Source organism: Oncorhynchus clarkii, chromosome 20 (assembly GCF_045791955.1).
Source record: "Oncorhynchus clarkii lewisi isolate Uvic-CL-2024 chromosome 20, UVic_Ocla_1.0, whole genome shotgun sequence".
Classification (NCBI taxonomy): domain Eukaryota; kingdom Metazoa; phylum Chordata; class Actinopteri; order Salmoniformes; family Salmonidae; genus Oncorhynchus; species Oncorhynchus clarkii.
Genome location: NC_092166.1, coordinates 11,164,070 through 11,188,339, shown reverse-complemented (window position 1 = coordinate 11,188,339; position 24,270 = coordinate 11,164,070). Strand labels below are relative to the sequence as shown.

The following is a 24,270-nucleotide window of genomic DNA, read 5'->3' as shown; positions in this document are numbered from 1 at the left end:
CATTTAAACAAAACAAGTGTATTATCAACTAATTGATAATTCTGACAGCAACCATCTATTTTATTGGGATATATCCAGAAACACATTGCCAGGAGTAAAAATTAATTTAGAAAAAGTACATATTTTTTATGCACATTTACAATACAATTCTATAAAGGTTAGCTGACAAATGGAAAATATGTGCCTTCAAAGAAAAGGTAAATCATATATTATTTAAGTGTATTTCTCAAATCACTGCCAAGTTGTCCCAGTTCGTAAAAAAAACAAAAAAACAACAACATGCAAATCAAATCAACTCACCAAACAGTTGTTCAGTACACATTGAACAGTGACACACATTCTCTTTCCTAATGGCACTACAGTCACATTAGCCTTCTGGTGCTGTAAGTGAGGCTGTCCTATTGTGGGGTTTCTCTATGGGCTCTGGCGCTTGCTACCGCTGCTGCTGCTGGTGGAGCTGGGTGGATGGGAGTCCCGTGGAGAGGTGAGAGGAGGGGACGTAACGGACAACCCCAGACCCAGCTCCAGAGTCTTAACAGGGGGAGACTGCACTGACGCCGCCCTTGGGCTGCTGCTGGCTGAAGACCCAGCTGACCTGCAATGGAAAAATACAAAATACATTTAAGAAGCTATATTTTACAAGAACATATTGATATACAATGAGTGTACAAAATATGCTCTTTCCATGACAGACTGACCAGGTGAATCCTGATGAAAACTATTATCCCTTATTGATGTCACCTGTTAAATCAACTTTGATCAGTAGAAGACCGGTTAAGGAAGGATTTCTAAGCCTTAAGACAATTGAGACATGGATTGTGTACAGTGCATTTGTAAAGTATTCAGACCCCTTGACTTTTCCCAAATTTTGTTACATTATAGCCTTATTCTAAAATGGATTAAATTGTTTTTTCCCCCCTCATCAATCTACACACAATAACCCATAATGACAATGCAAAAAACATTTTTTTTTAAATGTTTGCAAATAAATCATTAAAATAAATGGAGTGAAGCTGCACAGCTATTTTCAGGTTTCTCCAGAGATGTTTGATCAGGTTCAAGTCCAGGCTCTGGCTGGGCCACTTAAGGACATTCAGAGACTTGTCCCGAAGCTACTCCTGCGTTGTCTTGGCTGTCTGCTTAGGGTCGTTGTCCTGTTGGAAGGTGAACCTTCACCCCAGTCTGAGGTCCTGAGCACTCTGGATTAGGTTTTCATCAAGGATCTCTCTGTACTTTGCTCCATTCATCTTTCCCTCGATCCTGACTAGTCTCCCAGTCCCTGCCTCTCCCAGTCCCACAGCATGGTGCTGCCACCCCCAAGCTTCACCATAGGAATGGTGCCAGGTATTCGTCCAGACGTGATGCTTGGCATTCAGGCCAAAGAGTTCAATCTTGGTTTCATCAGACCAGAGAATCTTGTTTCTCATGGTCTGAGAGTCCTTTAGGTACATTTTGGCAAACTCCAAACGGGCTGTTATGTGCCTTTTACTGAGGAGTGGCTTCCGTCTGGCCACTCTACCATAAAGGCCTGATCAGTGGAGTGCTGCAGAGATGGTTGTTGTTCTGGAATGTTCTCCCATCTCCAGAGGAACTCTGGAGCTCTGTCAGAGTGAGCATTGGTCAACTCCCTGACCAGGGGTGCATTCGTAAATTCCCTCTGATTTCAGAGCTTTATTGTCTGAGTGTGCCAGAGAGCAGAATAACTGATGAATTTACAAACGCTCAACACCAGCAGAATATGGCCGGTGTAGGTAAACATTGGCAAAAAAGCTTAATTCAATTGTTGCCAACAGCACAGTTAGTCACCAAGGCTCTGGATAACTCTGCAAGGGCGAGTAAAATGGTTAGAGTGAGGTGTTGTCTCATTTGTGTCTGGAAGTAGCTAGCAAGCTAGCCAACTTTAGCAATGTGCATTCTGAACGCTCCGAGAGCGAAACACTCCGGATTTACGAACAGACAATTGTACAACGCTCTGAATTTATGAATGCCCAGAGCACACTCTGAGCCCACTCTGGCACTCCAGATTGAATTTATGAACACACCCCAAGGCCCTTCTCCCCCGATTGCTCAGTTTGGCCAGTCGGCCAGCTCTAGGAAGAGTCTTGGTGGTTCCAAACATCTTCCATTTAAAAATGATGGAGGCCACTGTGTTCTTGGGGACCTTCAACGCTACAGAATTGTTTTTGTACCCTTCCCTAGATCTGTGCCTCAACACAATCCTGTCTCGGAGCTCTATGGACTATTCCTTCAACCTCATGGCTTGGTTTTTGCTCTGGCATGCACTGTCAACTATGTGACCTTATATAGACAGGTTTCTGCCTTTCCAAATCATGTCCAATAAATTGAATTTACCACAGATGGACTCCAATCAAGTTGTAGAAACATCTCAAGGATGATCAATGGAAACAGGATGCAACCGAGCTCAATTTTGAGTCTCATAGTAAAGGGTCTGAATACTTTTGCAAATAAGGTATCTGTTTTTTATTTATTTTGCAAACATTTCTAAAAACCTGACTTTCACTTTGACACCATATGTGAACTGGTTGCCCCCCATCTATCTTCAGAGCTCGTGCTGCTAGGTGACCTAAACTGGGACATGCTTAACACCCCGGCCATCCTACAATCTAAGCTTGATGCCCTCAATCTCACACAAATTATCAATGAACCTACCAGGTACAACCCCAAAGCTGTAAACACGGGCACCATCATAGATATCATCCTAACCAACTTGCCCTCTAAATATACCTCTGCCGTTTTCAGAGGTGTATTCTGTTTTTGGGTCTGCGATCAAACGACCACCCCTCATCACTGTCAAACGCTCCCTAAAACACTTCAGCGAGCAGGCCTTTCTAATCGACCTGGCCCGGGTATCCTGGAAGGATATTGACCTCATCCCGTCAGTAGAGGATGCCTGGGTATTTTTTAAAAATTCCTTCCTCACCATCTTAAATAAGCATGCCCCATTCAAGAAATGTACAACCAGGAACAGATATAGCCCTTGGTTCTCTCCAGACCTGACTTCCCTTAACCAACACAAAAACATCCTGTGGCGTTCTGCATCAACATGTGCAACTTTTCAGGGAAGTTAGAAACCAATATACACAGGCAGTTAGAAAAGCCAAGGCTAGCTTTTTCAAGCAGAAATTTGCTTCCTGCAACACAAACTCAAAGTTCTGGGACACTGTAAAGTCCATGGAGAATAAGAACACCTCCTCCCAGCTGCCCACTGCACTGAGGATAGGAAACTCTGTCACCACCGATAAATCCACTATGATTGAGAATTTCAATAAGCATTTTTCTTCGGCTGGCCATGCTTTCCACCTGGCTACCCCTACCCCCGGTCAACAGCACTGCACCCCCCACAGCAACTCACCCAAGCCTTCCCCATTTCTCCTTCTCCCAAATCATGTCAGCTGATGTTCTGAAAGAGCTGCAAAATCTGGACCCCTATAAATCAGCCGGGCTAGACAATCTGGAACCTTTCTTTCTAAAATTATCTGCCGAAATTGTTGCAACCCCTATTACTAGCCTGTTCAACCTCTCTTTCGTGTCGTCTGAGATTCCCAAAGATTGGAGCTCACAGATCACTGCACCTGTTCATAGCCCATCTGTATACAGCCCATCTATCTACCTCATTCCCATACTGTATTTATTTATTTTGCTCCTTTTGCACCACAGTATCTCTACTTGCACATCCATCTTTTGCACATCTACCATTCCAGTGTTTAATTGCCATATTGTTATTACTTCGCCTATTGGCCTATTTATTGCCTTAACTCCCTTATTTGACCTTACTTGCACTCACTGTATATAGACTTTTATTTTTTTTCTACTGTATTATTGACTGTATGTTTTCTTCATTCCATGTGTAACTCTGTGTTGATGTATGTGTCGAACTGCTATGCTTTATCTTGGCCAGGTTGCAGTTGCAAATGAGAACTTGTTCTCAACTAGCTTACCTGGTTAAATAAAGGTGAAATAAAAAAAATAAAAAAATAAATCCTCATCGGCAGACTCAACAGCCTTGGTTTCTCAAATGATTGCCTCGCCTGGTTCACCAACTACTTCTCTGATAGTTCAGTGTGTCAAATCGGAGGGTCTCTTGTCCGGGTCTCTGGCAGTCTCTATGGGGGTGCCACAGGTTTCAATTATTGGGCCGACTCTCTTCTCTGTATACATCAATGATGTCACTCTTGCTGCTGGCGAGTCTCTGATCCACCTCTACGCAGACGACACCATTCTGTATACTTCTGGCCCTTCTTTGGACACTGTGTTAACAACCCTCCAGACGAGCTTCAATGCCATACAACTCTCCTTCCGTGGCCTCCAACTGCTCTTAAATACAAGTAAAACTAAATGCATGCTTTTCAACCGATCGCTGCCTGCACCTGCCCGCCTGTCGAGCATCACTACTCTGGACGGTTCTGACTTACAATATGTGGACAACTACAAATACCTAGGTGTCTGGTTAGACTGTAAACTCTCCTTCCAGACTCACATCAAACATTTCCAATCCAAAGTTAAATCTAGAATTGGCTTCCTATTTCGCAACAAAGCATCCTTCACTCATGCTGCCAAACATACCCTCGTAAAACTGACCATCCTACCGATCCTCGACTTCGGCGATGTCATTTACAAAATAGCCTCCAATACCCTACTCAATAAATTGGATGCAGTCTATCACAGTGCCATCCGTTCTGTCACCAAAGCCTCATATACTACCCACCACTACGACCTGTACGCTCTCGTTGGCTGGCCCTCGCTTCATACTCGTCGCCAAACCCACTGGCTCCAGGTCATCTACAAGACCTTGCTAGATAAAGTCCCCCCTTATCTCAGCTCGCTGGTCAACATAGCAGCACCCACCCGTAGCATGCGCTCCAGCAGGTATATCTCTCTGGTCACCCCCAAAGCCAATTCCTTCTTTGGCCGCCTCTATTTCCAGTTCTCTGCTGCCCATGACTGGAACAAACTACAAAAATCTCTGAAAATGTAAACACTTATCTCCCTCACTAGCTTTAAGAACCATCTGTCAGAGCAGCTCACAGATCACCGCACCTGTACATAGCCCATCTATAAATATCCCAAACAACTACCTCTTCCCCTACTGTATTTATTTATTTTGCTCCTTTGCACCCCAGTATTTCTACTTTGCACATTCACCTACTGCAAATCTACCATTCCAGTGTTTTACTTGCTATGTTGTATTTACTTCGCCACCATGACCTATTTATTGCCTTTACCTCCCTTATCTCACCTCATTTGCTCACATTGTATATAGACTTATTTTTCTACTGTATTATTGACTGTATGTTTATTTTACTCCATGTGTAACTCTGTGTTGTTGTATGTGTCGACCTGCTTTGCTTTATCTTGGCCAGGTCGCAGTAGTAAATGAATACTTGTTCTCAACTTGCCTACCTGGTTGAATAAAGGCAAAAAAAAAAAATATATATATATTTTTTTTAATTATGGGGTATTGTGTGTAGAAATTGATTTAATCCATTTAAAAATAAGACTAACACAATGTAGAAAAAGGGAAGGGGTCTGAATACTTTCCGAATGCACTGTATGTGTGCCATTCAAAGGGTGAATGGGCAAGACAAAAGATTAAGTGCGTTTGAACGGTGTATGGTAGTAGGTTGACACCGGTTTGTGTCAAGAACTGCTACGCTGCTGGGTTTTTCACTCTCAACAGTTTCCCCTGTATATCAAGAATGGTCCACCACCCAAAGGAAATCCAGCCAACTTCACACACCTGTGGGAAACATTGGAGTCAACATGGGCCAGCATCCCTGTGGAATGCTTTCGTCCATGCACTGACAAATTGAGGCTGTTCTGAGGGCAAAAGGGGGTTCAACTCAATATTAGGAAGGTATTCCTAATGTTTTGTACTCTGTGTAAATTATCAGGAGATATTATTGGAAACTTTTGAGATTCAGAAATAACAGTATGGACAATTCCGTTGTAGCAATCTAAAAACAAGGCATCCAAAAAACAGCTAAACAGGAAAAACCTTTGGGGTTTTAAAATGTGTCAGGAAGAAAAGGAATGTAGCTTTCAGATATGTCCCTAACTGTGAGTCTCTCATTTTTACCCGTTGGCCCCCAAAAAGTATCTCTAGAGGGTATTTGGCTACAGAGTGTATATTGTAGACCCCTGAGCTAGATAGACTGTGTAAAATAGTTGTGACGTACCTGAGAGAGACAGAGCTGCGAGCAGAGTTAGTCTTTGAGCTCTGTCGGCTGGAAGGGGTGGAGGCAGGAGACGGCAGGGGCAAGTTGGCCTGGGACGCATACAGTACACACAAATTAAATTAGACCTTTTTAAGTCCTGAGTAAAAGGCCATCCAAAATGAGACTTAATGGGATGGGTCAACTTCTTGTTTGCTTTTAGAGTGAGTTGCCAGAAATGGATTAGTTTAGATTTATTAGATTGGTTTGAAACCTAGCTATCCCTAAAACCTTACATTTTGCATTTCCTGGAATCAACTAACATCATCAGGGCAATTCGCTGTCAGAATTTCAGAATGTCATTGCCTTGCCCAACTCTACAAGGCTAAAAAGGTATCATTCACACACCTACACTTTTAGAATTTTTTTCTTTGTTTCTCCCCATAGGAGAACCCTTTGGTTGTGATTTTTTTTTATTTACTGGTAAAAGGTTTCACATGAACCTCGTATTAGTGAAAGGATTCTACTAATTGAAGAACCCATCTTGGTTCTAGGTGGCATCTTTTTTCAAAGACTATTATCAGGTGTATGAAGAAAAATATCATACTTTTTTTTTTTTCTCTTCGCCCCAATTTCGTGGTATCCAATTGTTACTACTATCTTGTCTCATCGCTACAACTCCCGTACGGGCTTGGGAGAGACGAAGGTTGAAAGTCATGAGTCCTCCGATACACAACCCAACCAAGCCGCACTGCTTCTTAACACAGCGTGCATCCAACCCGGAAGCCAGCCGCACCAATATGTCGGAGGAAACACCGTGCACCAGGCAACCTTGGTTAGCGCGCACTGCGCCCGGCCCGCCACAGGAGTCGCTGGTGCGCGATGAGACAGGATATCCCTACCGGCCAAGCCCTCCCTAACCCGGACGACGCTAGGCCAATTGTGCGTCGCCCCATGGACCTCCCGGTCGCGGCCGGTTACGACAGAGCCTAGGCGCGAACCCAGAGTCTCTGATGGCACAGCTGGCGCTACAGTACAGCGCCCACTACGCCACCCGGGAGGCCCTACTTTTTATAGTAAAAAGAAAAGAAGGCTACCTGGACAAAGTACATGTGTAGAGCTGATCTGAGGTCAGGTTGTTCCTCCATGGCAACCAGCAGCATCTTGTTGATATTCTTATTGAAGTCCTTCAGCTCCCTCAGCTCAATGTCCCTCTCCTCAAATGTCTCCTCCTTGGCCTTCTTGGCCGACCGGATCTCTTTGGTCAGTTTGGAGCACTGTCATGGAGGATAGCAAGGGATGAACACAGAGCAGTGATAAGTAGGGCCAGGATTTTTTCCTGACCCTATGACCAACTAATGTTTATGACTGCCTATGACAGACGTCTTGTGTAGCTGTTATAAAGGCTTTATGAATGCATACATAAGGGGGCTACAGTAAAGTACATTTCATATTTCATGTTTTTCTTTCGTCATTGAAGAATGGTGTGAACTCACTTGTTGCGATGGTGTGAATTGTTGGGTGGTGGTATCAAACCTGCTTAGTGACCCTGTGGAGTTTCTCCTGCTGGGAAACCAGTTCTCTGTTCAGAGACATGATATGTGACTGGGTCTCTTCAGTCCTCACATTCTGAATGGCCTCCTCTTGAAGCAGGTTGTCGAGTGTATTGTTCATGCCCTTCCGATTTAAATCACACGCACGCACGCACGCACGCACACACACACACACACACACACAGTTATGATTGCACTGTCTGGTAGTTAAGAGTGAGTTGTCAGACAAGTCTATATTGGACCTGTTGTTCTTGGACACGAGCAGCCAATGTAAGGCGTGTGATGAAGACGAAAGAGATCATGACAGGGCTTTAGGACATGTCTAACACACTGTACATGAGAGAGACAGAGAGGTAAAGTAACAACATGGAAATTAAGTACACAAAAGATGATTCTACTCCAGTTTCATGTGAGAAGATGATGGCCTGGTGGAAAACCCATGCTCACGTCAAGTCTAGGACCAGGAGTTTTCCTGATCAGGTTAAGTAGTCCAGTAAAACTCCTGACCCCAGTCATGGTTAGTTTGGTGGAGAAGTACCTGAATGTCCTCCTGCAGTTCTCGGATCTGCCTCCTCTTGTACTTGTACTTCTCCTCAGCAGCTCTCTTCTGCTCATCCAGCTTCAGTTTCTCCTGATACTCCTCACCTTCAAAACAGAGTTTTGGGTTCATTGTTAACTTCTATAAAAACATTAAAGGGTTGTACCAACACACTTTACAGCATGAAGCAAGAAATAAAAAAACAAAACAGAGTTTAAAAGGAAGGCCTCCCGAGTGGCGCAGCAGTCTAAGGCACTGCAGTGCTTGAGGTTTCACTACAGATCCAGGTTCAATCTCGGGCTGTGTCGCAGCCGGCCGCGAATGGGAGAACCATGAGGTGACGCACAATTGGCCCACCGTCGTCTGGGAAGCATTTGGCCGGCCAGGACGTCCTTGTCCCATCGCGCTATAGCGAATCCTGTGGCGGGCCAGGCACATGCACAGTGACCCTTCGCCAGTTGTGAGGTGTTTCCTCCGACACATTGGTGCGGCTGGCTTCCAGGTTAAGCGGACATTGTGTCAAGAAGCAGTGCGACTTGGCGGGGTCGTGTTTCGGAGGACGCATGGCTCTCGACCTTCGCCTCGTCCGTACAGGAGTTGCAGTGATGGGACAAGACTAACTGCCAATCGGGGAGAAAAAGGAGTAAAAAACTAAAACAAAGAGTATAAAAGGATCTGAACAGAACAACAGTACAAAACAACCACCACATTAAAGTTATAAAATTGTTTATAAACAGTATATCCTCTCATCTGATTATGTTGGGTTTTCCCTTCATAGATATAGAAAACTGATAACATTGATGCTTGTGTTACTATGGTGATGGCATAGAGTCAATATTTATAGCTGGCATATTTGTGTCATCTTTTTTTTTGGGGGGGGGGGGGGGGGGGAGGCACAGAGTCCGAGGCTCAATCTCTAGCCACTTTAATAATTGGATGTAATAAATGTATCATTAGTTACTTAAACAATGACACTTTATATAATGTTTACATACCCTACATTACTCATGCCATATGTATATACTGTACTCTATACCATCTACTGCATCTTGCCTATGCAGTTCGGCCATCGCTCATCTATATATTTATATGTACACATTCTTAATCATTTCTTTACACTTGTGTATATAAGGTAGTTGTTGTGAAATTGTTAGATTACTTGTTAGATATTACTGCATGGTCGGAACTAGAAGCACAAGCATTTCGCTACACTCACATGAACATCTGCTAATCATGTGTATGTGACCAATAAAATTTGATTTGATTTGTTGGAATCAGTTTATCTGACAGGGAACCTTTCCTCATACAGTACGCACTGGACTCAGTCACTTTGTTGAAGGATTTGCGATAGGTTGTGTTGCGGCTGTTGACGACGTGGAGAGTGTTCTCCAGCGCTCGGATCTCCTTCTCCATCTTGCGGATCTTGGCGTCCAAATCGTCTCCCTCGCGTTGGAGCTCCTCTTTCTCTTGGGCAGCCTTATGAAAAGCACATCACCCACGGTAGAAAGTAAAATGGTACAACGTTTTTGTCAATTGATTTGTAAACAAAGTTCCATGTTCTCAAAACAATTAACAACTGTCAAAACTACAGTTGCAAGAAAAAGTATGTGAACCCTTTGGAATTACCTGGATTTCTGCATAAATTAGTCAAGAAATGTGATCTGATCTTCCTCTAAGTCACAACAATAGACAAACACAGTGTGCTTAAACTAATAACACACAAATTATTGTATTTTTCTTGCCTATATTGAATACATAATTTAAACATTCAGTATAGGTTGAAAAAAGTATGTGAACCCCTAGGCTAAAGACTTCTCCAAAAGCTAATTGGAGTCAGGAGTCAGCTAACCTGGAGTCTAATCAATGAGATGAGATTGGAGATTTTGGTTAGAGCTGCCCTGGAATATAAAAAACGCTCACAAAATCTGATTTTGCTATTCACATGAAGCATTGCCTGATGTGAAACATGCCTCGAACAAAAGAGATCTCAGAAGACCTAAGATTAAGAATTGTTGACTTGCATAAAGCTGAAAAGGGTTACAAAAGTATCTCTAAAAGCCTTGATGTTCATCAGTCCACAGTAAAACAAAATGTCTATGAATGGAGAAAGTTCAGCACTGTTGCTACTCTCCCAAGGAGTGGCCATCCTGCAAAGATGACTACAAGAGCACAGCGCAGAATGCTCAATGAGGTTAAGAATAATCCTAGTGTCAGCTAAAGACTTACAGAAATCTCTGGAACATGCTAACTTCTCTGTTGACGAGTCTACGATATGTAAAACACTAAAGAATGATGTTCATGGGAGGACACCACAGAAGAAGCCAATGCTGTCCAAAAAAAACATTGCTGCACGTCTGAAGTTCGCAAAAGAGCACCTGGATGTTCCACAGCGCTATTGGCTAAATATTCTGTGGACAGATTAAACTACAGTTGAGTTGTTTGGAAGAAACACAACACTGTATGGAGAAAAAAACGGCACAGCACACCAACATCAAAACCTCATCCCAACTGTAAAGTATGGTGAAGGGAGCATCATGGTTTGGGCTCCTTTGCTGTGCCAGGGCCTGGACAACTTGCTATCATCGACGGAAAAATTAATTCCCATGTTTATCAAGACATTTTGCAGGAGAATGTAAGGCTCTGTCCCCCAATTGAAGCTCAACAGAAGTTGTGTGATGCAAAAGGACAACGACCCAAAACACAGAAGTGAATCAACAAAAGAATGGCTTCAACAGAAGAAAATCCTGACCACAACCCGATGGAGATGCTATGGCATGACCTCGAGAGCGGTTCACACCAGACATCCCAAGAATATTGCTGAACTGAAACAGTTTTTTAAAGAGGTATGGTCCAAAATTCCTCCTGACTGTTGTGCAGGTCTGATCCGCAACTATAGAAAACGTTTGGTTGAGGTTATTGCTGCCAAAGGAGGGTCAACCAGTTATTAAATCCAAGGGTTTACATACTTCTTCCACCATTGACTGTGAATGTTTACACGGTGTGTTCAATAAAGACATAAAAACGTATAATTGTTTGTGTGTTATTAGATTAAGCAGACTGTGTTTGTCTATTGTTGTCAAATTATATGACCGATTTATGCAGAAATCCAGGTAATTCCAAAGAGTTCACATACAGTGGGGAGAACAAGTATTTGATACACTGCCGATTTTGCAGGTTTTCCTACTTAAAAAGCATGTAGAGGTCTGTAATTTTGATCATAGGTACACTTCAACTGGGAGAGACGGAATCTAAAACAAAAATCCAGAAAATCACATTGTATAATTTTTAAGTAATTAATTTGCATTTTATTGCATGACATAAGTATTTGATCACCTACCAACCAGTAAGAATTCCGGCTCTCACAGACCTGTTAGTTTTTCTTTAAGAAGCCCTCCTGTTCTCCACTCATTACCTGTATTAACTACACCTGTTTGAACTCGTTACCTGTATAAAAGACACCTGTCCACACACTCAATCAAACAGACTCCAACCTCTCCACAATGGCCAAAATTGTAGACCTGCACAAGGCTGGCATGGGCTACAGGACAATAGGCAAGCAGCTTGGTTAGAAGGCAACAACTGTTGGCGCAATTATTAAAAAATTGAAGAAGTTCAAGATGACGGTCAATCACCCTCGGTCTGGGGCTCCATGCAAGATCTCACCTTGTGGGGCATCAATGATCATGAGGATGGTGAGGGATCAGCCCAGAACTACACGGCAGGACCTGGTCAATGACCTGAAGAGAGCTGGGACCACAGTCTCAAAGAAAACCATTAGTAACACACTATGCCGTCATGGATTAAAATCCTGCAGTGCACGCAAAGTCCCCCTGCTCAAGCCAGCGCATGTCCAGGCCCGTCTGAAGTTTGCCAATGACCATCTGGATGATCCAGAGGAGGAATGGGAGAAGGTCATGTGGTCTGATGAGACAAAAATATAGCTTTTTGGTCTAAACTCCACTCGCCATGTTTGGAGGAAGAAGAAGGATGAGTACAACCCCAAGAACACCATCCCAACCGTGAAGCATGGACGTGGAAACATCATTCTTTGGGGATGCTTTTCTGCAAAGGGGACAGGACGACTGCACCGTATTGAGGGGAGGATGGATGGGGCCATGTATCGCGAGATCTTGGCCAACAACCTCCTTGCCTCAGTAAGAGCATTGAAGATGGGTCGTGACCTGGTCTTTCAGCATGACAACGACCCGAAACACACAGCCAGGGCAACTAAGGAGTGGCTCCGTAAGAAGCATCTCAAGGTCCTGGAGTGGCCTAGCCAGTCTTCAGACCTGAACCCAATAGACAGCCCCGAAACCTGAAGGATCTGGAGAAGGTCTGTATGGAGGAGTGGGCCAAAATCCCTGCCTCAGTGTGTGCAAACCTGGTCAAGAACTACAGGAAACGTATGATCTCTGTAATTGCAAACAAAGGTTTCTGTACCAAATATTAAGTTCTGCTGTATCAAATACTTATGTCATGCAATAAAATGCAAATGAATTACATAAAAATCATACAATGTGATTTTCTGGATTTTTGTTTTAGATTCCGTCTCTCACAGTTGAAGTGTACCTATGATAAAAATTGCAGACCTCTACATGCTTTGTAAGTAGGTAAACCTGCAAAATCGGCAGTGTATCAAATACTTGTTCTCCCCACTGTACTTTTTCTTGACACTGTATATATTTTTTCACAATAAGCCAAATCAATTATTAACTGAAGCAATAGTTGGCTGGTGAATTTGTTTTGGTGTCTGAAGGAATTCTCACCTTGATCACATAATAAGCCTGTGATTTTTCCTCTTCTCCCTCGGGAGCAGCCATTGAGACAGTCATAATCTCATAGCGTTTCCTCATTTTGTCGACCTTGGACAGTCTCTCATGCACCTCAGCACTGAAATTAACCAATCAATGTATGCATAGAATAATTTGAGAGTGCTCTTCCCGACCTGATAAATCCTACCCCCGTAAACCTATGTGAAATTTCCTCCACATTTAAAATGTGCTAAGCTTGAGGCATATTTCAGAGAAGTTTTTATTGTTATTCTTATGTAGTAAATATTTTAGTTTCCATTGTTTTGATTTATTTTTTCCCGTGACGCACATTGCATTGCATGTCTGAAATGTGCTGTATAAATAAAGCTTGATTTGATTAGACATAGAGTATACACAATGGCTCAAAACACCAAGTGTCTAGCTATCCTATGTTCAATTCATTTGACATCTTTCTTTTCAAGTGCCGCATTACCACTTTATATGAGCCCTGGGCAAAACAAACACAACCCCCCTCGTATGGCACTGGATCATCAAGCCCTGTATTCAGAGAGCATCTCAGAGTAGGAGTGCTGATCTGGAATCAGTCCCCCCCCGTCCATACAATCTTATTCATTATGATCTAAAATACTCTATCTGAATATGGGCCCAGGTATGTTAGTACTGGGAAGGAGAAAAAGCCTGCACACCCTGTGGACCCCCATGACCAGGTTCAGGGTTTAAAGGCATCAGATAAATAGCCCCCACAGCCAAAATCCCAAAGTATCCCTTTAAGAACACGTCACTATACTGTATGGGTAATAGGGTATCTTTTGGGAGCCCGTCTTAGACATACCTGAGTCCTTGGCGCTCCTGGTCAGTGATCTTGACCTGCTTGTTGAGCATCTCCCGGTGCGCTTTAATCTCCTCCTCCCGTTCCCTCATGGCCGTCTGCAGCTGCAGCCGCCGCTTCTCCAGTGAGAGCACGCTGTCCGCCTTGTTGTACAGCAGGTCACGCAGACGCTTGATCTCCAGCTTCAGGATGTTGTCCTCCACCATGGTGTCCTGAAGGTCAAAGGTCAGAGGCAACGAGTGGCTGTGTAAGAGTATGAGTTTCACATAATCGTTTTATTTAATAAGATTGATAAAGTCAAGGTTGGCTGAGTAAAACTGCAGTGACAGTGACTGTGTGTGTGTGCGCCTGCGTTCTCACCTGCTTCTTGAACCGGAGCTTCTTCAGTTCCTTGTCGGAGATGTGGTTGAACAGGTGCAGCTCCTCGATCTTGGTGGTTAGGTCACTCTTCTCAGCTCCTGTCTTCTCCGCCTCTTTCCTCACACAGCGAATATCATCCTGTCAGACGACAGAAACAGTAAAATCACAGAATGTCTATAAATATTTTTTTATGATTAGTTCAAATGTAATTATATGGTAACTGTAAATAGAGACTAATTTGAAAACATAGAAAATCTGAGGAAAAAAAACACCAAACATTTTTGATGATTTCTATGATAAGATAGGGTTGCAAGAAATAGTCTTCCTACTTTTAAGGTGACAAAAACAACAGAAATACCCAAATCATCAGGAAAAATTGTATCAAGAACATTCTACAGTACAAGAGAGGTCTGTCCACCTGGAGCTTCTTGAGTTGGGTGGTGAGCATGGTGGCAGTCCTCTTCTTCTCTTCCAGCCTGTGGGCCAGCTTTTGGGCCTTGTTCTCCAGGACCTGCTTCTCCTCCGTGTTCACCTCGCCACGCAGACGCAACATCTTCCTCTCCAGCAGCTGGATCTGGAAGTCCTGGAGTAGCAAAGTTTGAGGTGGAGAGGGAGTTAGTGATGTACCCACTACACCAAGCATACACCTCAAGACCAGCTGTATAGGTCGTGAAGAGGGCACGACAACACCTTTCCCCCCCCTCAGGACACTGAAAAGATTTGATTTGTTTACCCTAATGGTAGAGGGAGATGTGATGATATTAGGGCGAACACTAGCTATAACGGTCATGGTGGTAGAAATAGATATTGATCATATGACAGTGGTCTAAGGGCTATCTGAAAGCGTCTGTTGTATGACCATGCTGTTATTACTATTCAAGTCGAATGTTATTTGTCACACGCGCCGATTACAACAGACCTTACAGTGAAATGCTTAATTACAAGCCCTTAACCAACACAGCAGTTAAGAAAAATATGAGTTAAGAAAAAAACATTTACTAAATAAACTAAAGTAAAAAATAAAAGAGCAACAATAAAATAACAATAACGAGGCTATATACAGGGGGTACAGGTTAGTCGAGGTAATTGAGGTAATATGTACACGTAGGTAGGGGTAAAGTGACTATGCATAGATAATAAACAGGGTGGGTATTGCATATTGTTAGTGATAGGAAAATAACAACTAGAGAAAGACTAGTGTTTCTGCTGTCTAGCCTGGTTGTAGATGATCTCCTGCTGCTTGAGGGAGTTCTGGTCCAGTTTACTGAGGCGGCTGTCCAGGTTGGAGAGAGCCACCCGGCTCCCAGAGAGCACGGCCATGGAGTCTTTCTCCTTCAACCTCAGGGCCTGTACCTCCTGGCTCTCACGGAACAGCACCTCGCGGTGGCGGTGCAGCTGAGCGTCCATGTCCTGCAGCCCACGACAGACGCAGAATGAGACAGTTCACCACAACATGGTCATGAGTACATTAACCAACACAATGTGACACTGAGGTCAACCAGCTCCAAAAAAAGACAAGAGAACCAATACACAATGTAACACTACATTCCTCATGGGAATGAATAGAATGACATCAGAGCATCTAAATGAAAATAACTAAATGTGAGAATACAGTCAGTCAGAATAGGATTTAATGTATCAGTTTGACTGATACAATGTTCATATACTTCTAAATATCTAGCGATATCGAGTTCATATTGTGACCATGTGACCATTGCAAGGTAAAATGCACAGGTTAGCTCAACGCAACCGCAGCCTGCCATCCCAGTACCATGCAGACACTCTTTCCGATAAACAAACTGATATTATAACAAAAACATTGTTTTATCATGCAGAGTGCACTCACTTTGATAGTTTGCTCCTCTTCCTTCAGTACTTGCTCCATCTGAGCGGCCCTCTCCTCCACGCTGAGGGTCGTCTCAGTCACTGTCTTCAGCTTCTCCTCCAGGGCTGTGTTATGAAGCTTGGCCCCCTTTATCCTGGACCAAGTTTACACACACACACACACACACACACACACACACACACACACACACACACACACACACACACACACACACACACACACACACACACACACACACCAGAACTAGTGAGAGGGTGGGTGTTCCACAGAATTACATAAAGAATCCCTGTGAGGGGATTAATTTAAATGTAAACGGTTAGTTCCCCCCAAAACGATGCCTCCAATTATTCCTATTTGACTGGTACTGAGGCCTGCCAATCTCTATGTCTCACTTGTTGTTTTTGTCCTGGATGTCCTTTTTCATGTTGGCTAGCTGGGACCTCATGGACTCGACATCAGTAGCTGCTCTGTCCACTGTCCCTTTCAGACTCTCCAACTAGAAAAAGATACGTGATAATAACATATAAGACAAGCCATCATTCCCATAGAAAGAAGTCATACAGAATAAAAAATACCTGTCAGCAGAAAGCATTGACTAAATGATTTGGTTACACTTGTTTAATCACTTTCTTGAACAAGACAATATAAATGTAATTACATGCATATAAATGCTGATGAATTGCAATGTTATAATGCCTGTAAATATTTGCAAATGATGAAATACTAATTTGTTAATGTTTCGTCCTGGGAAGAAAGCTCGGGACAACAGACACACAACAGACAGACTCACCTCGTCCTGTAGTCTGGTGCGGTTACTCTCCTGCTCCTGGAACTCCCGTCTCAGCTTGGCCGCCTGCCGGTCGGCCATGGCTATCTTCTTCTCGTACTCCTTGTTGTTTTCCGTCTCGCTCTCCAGGAAGGCCTTCTTCTCCTTGATCACTCCATTCCTCTCTCTGATGTCCTGGTTGACTTGGGTGAGGAGCTGGAAATATATAGCAAAATCCATTGCTTACATTGTCAGACCATTATTTGTTTTAAACTTCACAGTTGTACATCAGTCACTTTCATGTAGCCCTTTTTATGATTTTGATGGACTAATCTTAAGAAGGTGTCGTAATATGAAAAGGGGTGAAAATACCTATAAAACACATGTAATCGTTTCTGGACCAAGTGATTATGTGAAAAAGTAAACTAGTGTCTTTACAATAGTTTCAAACTGCTATAATATTCCTAGCCTAGTTGAACTTGACAAAATGATAGTGAAGCAAAGTGAGTGTAGCATTCAATCTGGTTTATCCAGGCTATGATATCCCATCGTCATCTCAAATATTGTATGACTGACTGACTGTAATGACTGCAGGCTGCCATCTAGTGGTTACCATTGAACACTGCTGCATCTCACTGTCTCTTTTCTTCATCTGCTCGATGGTGTTCTCCCACTGGTGGATCAGCTCCTGTCTCTCTAGGTGAGCCTGGCGGAAGTTTTCTGCTGTCTTATCCAGACCAATCTGTTGGCAGAGCACAACTACAATACATGAGACACACTCTGATGGATATCAACAAGGAAGAATAAATGCTTTCTGTTTGATGTGGGAAGTATAAATCTCTAGTGTGTCAACAATGGACACACAGTAGCTTAAATGTCAACAAAATATTCTTAGTTGCGGGTGATTGAACATTGACTGATATTCCTGTGTTGTTCTGTACTAGTTAATGTACTGAACTGTAAGATAGCTGGTGTTTTAGACCTGTGCTGATATGGTCTCAGTCAGTTCGTTGTCCAGTGCCTTGTGCTTTTGGTTGGCCTCAAGCGTCATCTTCTCTATCAACAAGGTGAGCTCCTGTAAACAAAGAATGTTGTACTGTTCATTAAGAATATCCCATTGTCAGTGAACTGTTCATTCTAGAGGATCCTGAAAGGAATGTAGTTGCTTGCGACTGTAACTGAGATCCAAGACCACACAGGGTACCCGGGTTTTCGTACCCCCATCAGTCACTCACAACACCCATGACGTACCCGTATCCTGCTCTCGTCCTGCTGGGCGTACTTGATGATGGCCATGGTGTCCTCGTCCTTGTGTGCCGACTCCTCAAGCCAGGCATCCAGGGTCTGCTGGTCCCAATTCAGCTGGCTTTTCAGCTCTTCCAGCTTCTGGGTGGCTTTGAAGATGTTGTTCTGAGGAAACAGATGGCTAGACATTTATCTAATACAGTGGAACATACACTGAATATATTGTATGTTCTGGTGAATACTAGCAGTTGGAAATAGAACTACAGGCCAGAGAATTCTCAGTCATGGAGAGAGAGAAAGAGACCCAATGCTGTTTTGAGGAAAGACCTCTATTTTAGAACAGAAAGACCAGGATGTTGATGGTACGTAGAATAACCTCTTGTGCATTCTTCTTCTCCCTCAGAGCTCCAAGCTCGTTGTCCAGCTGTGCAATCTCCTGACGCAGGCGGCCCACCTCTCTCTCTGCCAGGGCCTTGAAATGCATCTCCGACTCAGTCTCTTTCTCCCTGGCTTTGCACAGAGCCTGATACAGTACAGATAAAAATAAACCAGTTATAGGACAGCATTTCAAAGTTGTTGCAAAACGATTACTGTCATACCTGTGTTTGCATGGCATTATTAATTCATCCTTGCATAAACATAATTACTTAGCAATATAACTACCAGTCATGCAGTAATGTGTGTAGATCTATGCATGAGCTAAATAGTTTTGGGTCAGAACCTCAGAAGTCTATTTTCATGGAATTCCAAAATGGGCAAGTAGCTTTACCTGAGTTTGAGATAACTCCTGCCTAACATTTGTCAGGTGTTCAGCCATGGCTTGTATTCTATCCTTGTATCCACCAAGTTTGTTCTCCAGTTGTAACTTCTGATTTTGTTTTATTTGAAGCTGTGGAGAGGCAGGAAGTGCAAATGACAGTCATATTTCAAATTGGACTGATGTTCATCCCAGGTCACGTTACCTGTTTCGTTTTAGCTAGCTAACGTTCGCTAACTAATTTAGATACCTACCAACTGTCCGCTATGTAACTGGGGCAAAAATATTTCGATTTATATAAAATACAGATGAAACAAATTAAATGTCAGATATTCTGGTACAGATAATCTAATAAACTGTTAGCTAACAGACACTTACCTCATCTTCCAAACCTTTATTTTCTGCATTGGCAACTGGGATGGCAAAACCCTCGTCCCAGCCTACCTCGGATAAAAGTATGTTCGACATTTTTTCTGTATGACTAAATTCCAAGTTTTAGAACTGAATATCAAGCCAGTCCAATATGCCAACTAATTATTTACAATAAGTAATAAATTGCTACTTTGTTCTATTTTTGACAACTTGTAAAGGGTCATAACATGATACAAAACCGCCGTGTTGTCAATGCTGGCCCCTAGCAACCGTGTCAGGTGGTTAGTTACCACATCATCCGGTTGTAAAATAAAATCGCACGCGTCACAAGAGGGCCACACAACTACCACCACTTGGCAATGCATGCTACCGGAGTCACTGTACTCAGTTTATCCACTAAAAACTTTGTGAATCACACCAAAAGGTTAGAATTGAATTACTATTTTACAATAAACCATCCTGCCTATTTTCTATCCAACTTACATACTTAACATTGTAGGCCATCATTGTAAATAAGAATTTGTTCTTAACTGACTTTCCTAGTTAAATAAAATAATCACATTAAAGAATAGTTCATTCACTCTCAGGCCAGTAGCGTACAAAGGCCATCACTATTTGAGAAACATCTGGAGTAAAATTAAACAATTGGAAGAATAGTACATCCTTTTAACATAAGACATACAAGTTCATATGCAGGTTTCAGGTATCAGCTTTGGCAGAGAGAAATATGACAGACAAGAGTGCATCACCATTATCAGCACACATCAAAGAAATATAAAATTGAAACATTTATTACCTTACACATTTGTACTGGAATAGCATTATGATTAAAACTAACAAAAATTACAATCAAATGTTTTTGTACTGTTCTGTCACACAAGTCTCATAAAACAAAATTCATATTCATAGCAGGAATGCACACAAAGTATTAAAATTTAATTTAATATTTAAAGAATGACATTCCCTCACGGACCATCGTGTTTAGAATACGATACAATTGTATTTGTCTTTTCGGGGTGTCGGTTTGCTTCACGTGAACCTCGACTGTGTCAACTAAACACTGGGACAGGAACTGTAAGGTCCAGGATGGCGACTCCTCTCCAGTTGGCTAGAGTTGACACGAAAAAAGCCCCATACTAAAGATAAAATCCCAAACCACCACAAGACGACCGACGAAGAGATATGCCTTTTATATTGTCTGTTGTGTAAAACATCTCAGTCCTGAGGGTTGGAAAAGGCAACATAGATCTCAGCTCAGTGCAGTCCCCTGTGCTCCGTTTCTCCGCCTCGGTTGTGTGTTTTTTGTATAAACAAACGTATGGACGTTCCTCCGAGTTTGGGCGGTCCCTAGACAGCGGTGCTTTTGGTCCCAATGTGCAGTCGTGCAAACTCCACAAAATCGTCAATGAGGACTGGCCATGCTCCTTGGAGGAAGGAGACAAAAATGACAGATGTTTCATGCATAAAATTCAACTTGCTTTCTCTAAAAGGAAGCACAACAGATACAGGGTTAAGCAAGAAAAAAATACTTTTCAACTCTGGTGGTTGTTGGGAGAGGCAACAAGTGGGCTGGCTCCATAATATTCCATTCACAACTGATTACATTGTCATGCACCTGACCTGAGGCAATGGGTTGCTATATTTCAGCCTTAGTACACAAAAACACAAACCTTCCTCGTCGTAATTGGACATGTCATCAGTTATCATTGTGCTGAAGTCTAACAAGAGGTTCCAGGTGTCCTTAGGGATTGATCGTTTATGGTGTTCCTGCGGGAAAAGAAGAAGAAAAAAATGTGCATTAAAAGAAACAACTAGCCTGTTTGTTGAAGCATTCAACTGAAGCAAACTCATCCAATTTCCCCTCTGTGTGGATCAATAAAGTATACTCAATTCAATTAAGAGAAAATAACTTACCACTAAAAATTTGTTCCACAGGTCCAGGAATTTGAATCTTCCAGCCAGTACTAAATTCCAATACGCAATTGCCATTTCTAAGTCTAGAAAATGCACAACAATGAGGATATGTCTGAGAGAAATCCAAGTCCAATGAGCAGAGTAGACTATGAAAATAGATCAGGAATGTCAAAATGTATTGCTTACCCAAACCTTTCTGGCCAGGATTCTTTGCAAAGTTAAATGTGAACTGGTAAAAGTCCTTAAATTTCCCATGGTCTTTTAACTCTTGCTCCATTTTTGGTAGTTGGGCTTTTAGTTTCTCTATACTGTCACACCTGAGGAGAACAAAATAAGCTTTAGCACCAAGTACAAGTTTAAGGGTTAGCCTATCTGATGTGGAGAAAGAAGAGCTTAGCCTACATTCTGTTACACAACTCAGTGGCTGATGGACGACAACAAACAATTTCCTCTATAATTACATGATGAAATGAATTAACACAACACACACACACACTTGTTGTCAATTAAATTGGCCCCAGAAATGAAGTGAAACCTCTCTCTCTTAAAAGGCCATCCTCACCCTTGTTCTGCCATCCCATCCATGAACTCCTGTCTGGAGAACTCGCACTGTGTTGCAGCCCGGAACTTCCAGGCGATGAAGAGCACACTAATACTGGCCGGATCCAAGCCCAGGTCGTCACAGAACTGCTGGATGCCATCTATTCCAATCTTGTTGTCATCTTGTGGGTCTGAGTGAAGGATAAGGCAAAAATAAGGTGTATAATTGATACTTTGCCACTTTTGAGCAACTTGACTGACAAATATATGAATTTATTTGATGATATCCATTTTTATTTGATTTTGGTGGTCAAAGGTAAGTTATGTGTTTCGACATTATGCATGGCCTATGGCAGTTTTTATTTTTACAGTCAGTTATACTGCTATTGTTTTTACTTACAGTACCATAGTACTATCTTGTGCCCTTGTGACAAGCCCTCTGTAGCTCAGTTGGTAGAGCCTGGTGCTTGCAATGCCAGGATAGTGGGTTCGATGGGACCACCCATACTTAAAAATGTATGCACGCATGACCAAGTCACGATGGATTAAAGGGTCTGCTAAATGGCATGTATTATTATAGTACATCCTGCATAGACAGAGATGTGAAAAGAAGATGACATTTACCTCTGTATCTGTTGTAGAGTTGTTCTAACCTTTTCTTGTCCAACACTCCCTTTAGATTTGGATGGTAGAGGTCTGGATTTTGGAAAAAGTTGTCTGTGGAGACATCTAGTTTCCAGTCATTCTGTGACAGACAGGTCAATGCCGTCTTCTCATTTGATTGTGTGAAGATCATGAACTGTCTAACTTTATCCTTCTGTGAGGACTTCAGCTTGTTCTGGGGAAAAACACAGACGTTTACAGAACAAACACAATGACAGAAATGTAGCTCTCCTCATGCTCAGAATTGTGAGCTTTCAAAACGGTATAGCCTTGGGTAGAAATTCCATCCCTGGCAACACTCTTGAGTCTGCAAACCTGACAATACATGCATTGCACACTTCTTCTGGTGTCATCTTGCCAAGCAATAAGCATAATCTTGGATGCATGTTATAATAGCTGGCTTGTAGCCACGGAGGTCGTTTTGGGAAGCTACTTAGCCTAATGATTTTCCTCTAGGTATCAAGACAACAACGCAAAACTGCTTAATCGACTATACATGAACGGTTTGGATGCAGAAAAGTATTAGCATGACATACGGGGGCTGAGCACAACAATTAAGTTATTGTGACATTCACACATTCTATCCAATATCCACAGCGTTCATAGGCAAAACAAACAGGCCTAGTCAAAGCTATGATCCGCGACGGCGCATAATGTTCATTTGAACGACCAGCTAGCCGAGATTGGCCGGCTTCTTTAGCAACGTTTTAATCTTTAGATCGCTAAACTGACTGTCTAGTATCTGTTGTTGACTAGAACTATCTGACAACCTACCTATGCTGCAGTATTGACAAGCCACCTAGGTTGTTCAATGACAATGAAACGAAATACAGTCGAGTTGCTGAAAAGCTAAATAGCTAATAACTAGCTAGCGTTACCTTTGCAACGCTAACAGATAACCTTTTAAACAAGTATGTTTAAATTCAGTGTTTAGGGTGTTCATTTGATCAATGGTGTATGGCATAACTAAAAATAAACATTAAAAAAATAGATAAATAAACGTATTCTTCACCATGTTTGTAATTGCCCGACTCCCTTTTTCCCATCCAGCTGCCTCGCTCTCTTCCACCTTTTTCCGCTCATGCGCAGTTTGGACACAACAGATGCCTGTCATGTTGGTGTAGCTACATATCACTTTTCCAGGTCGCCATATGTATAGTCAGACATGGTCCGTATGCATGTCTACGGACTACGGTTGACAGACTGTAGCATAGTGTATCTTATTTGACATAATGGTTGGTTAGTGTATCTTAACCATTGACATAATGGTTGGTTGGTGGTGGACACTATTTGTGGGTGGGGCAGAAATGCTATGCTAGTATACCAGATATATAATTTACTAGATCAGATACCACCCAAAACATTAATCCTGCCCGGATACCAGATTCTTATATTTCAACCTGAACAGATAGACAGACACACAATACCACTTTACCAGCCCCAACCATAAGAATAAAATACAGAATATGTAAATTGCATATATTACAAAATCTCTCAAAGGTATTATTAATACAGCTACTATTGTAATTAGTATTCTGTTCCCATGATATTGCAGTGTGCAATCACCAAAATATATATTGTATAATAATGATCTATCTATACCACTCATTACACAAACACTGGAATCAATGCCAACCAATTACATATGTTTTGTAATGTACTCCATGTTCTCCATTGAGTCTCATTAAAAGATGCAGTAATGATCACAATGAACCGCAAACAGAGTTTGCTGAGTTTGCTGTAGGTTTTTTATTTATGCATTTGATTTTTTTGGCCACTAATGATGTTTTAATAAACATCTCTATTTTGCATTTAAGCCTCAGTTTTGTATTTTTGACATGGGGCTAGGGCCGGGACAGCTATAACTAATTTGATAATAATCCAAAACATTCCAAATGTATGAGTGGTAAAACAGGACATTTTGACATGAGAAAAATAGGAG

At 42.3% G+C, this 24,270-nt stretch overlaps 2 protein-coding genes across 2 annotated transcripts; both read right to left on the bottom strand.

Annotated features, from left to right (window-relative positions):
• Positions 1–243: 243 nt before the first annotated feature.
• LOC139375879 (coiled-coil domain 39 molecular ruler complex subunit) lies at positions 244–19,778 on the bottom strand. The gene is made up of 20 exons (XM_071117826.1): positions 19,218–19,778; positions 18,852–18,971; positions 18,459–18,605; positions 18,089–18,247; positions 17,820–17,912; positions 17,451–17,579; positions 16,862–17,053; positions 16,464–16,567; positions 16,072–16,204; positions 15,441–15,635; positions 14,644–14,808; positions 14,226–14,363; positions 13,869–14,077; positions 13,031–13,154; positions 9,581–9,740; positions 8,265–8,371; positions 7,710–7,850; positions 7,271–7,450; positions 6,198–6,286; positions 244–595 (listed from the first exon to the last, which is right to left on the bottom strand). Exons 1-20 carry the CDS (start codon positions 19,305–19,307, stop codon positions 415–417), a joined length of 2,856 nt encoding a protein of 951 aa, XP_070973927.1. The 5' UTR covers positions 19,308–19,778; the 3' UTR covers positions 244–414.
• Positions 19,779–19,986: 208 nt separating this feature from the next.
• LOC139375880 (DCN1-like protein 1) lies at positions 19,987–23,442 on the bottom strand. Its single transcript, XM_071117827.1, has 7 exons — positions 23,341–23,442; positions 22,290–22,503; positions 21,688–21,856; positions 21,312–21,442; positions 21,126–21,208; positions 20,882–20,978; positions 19,987–20,635 (listed from the first exon to the last, which is right to left on the bottom strand). Exons 1-7 carry the CDS (start codon positions 23,440–23,442, stop codon positions 20,559–20,561), a joined length of 873 nt encoding a protein of 290 aa, XP_070973928.1. The 3' UTR covers positions 19,987–20,558.
• Positions 23,443–24,270: the final 828 nt, after the last annotated feature.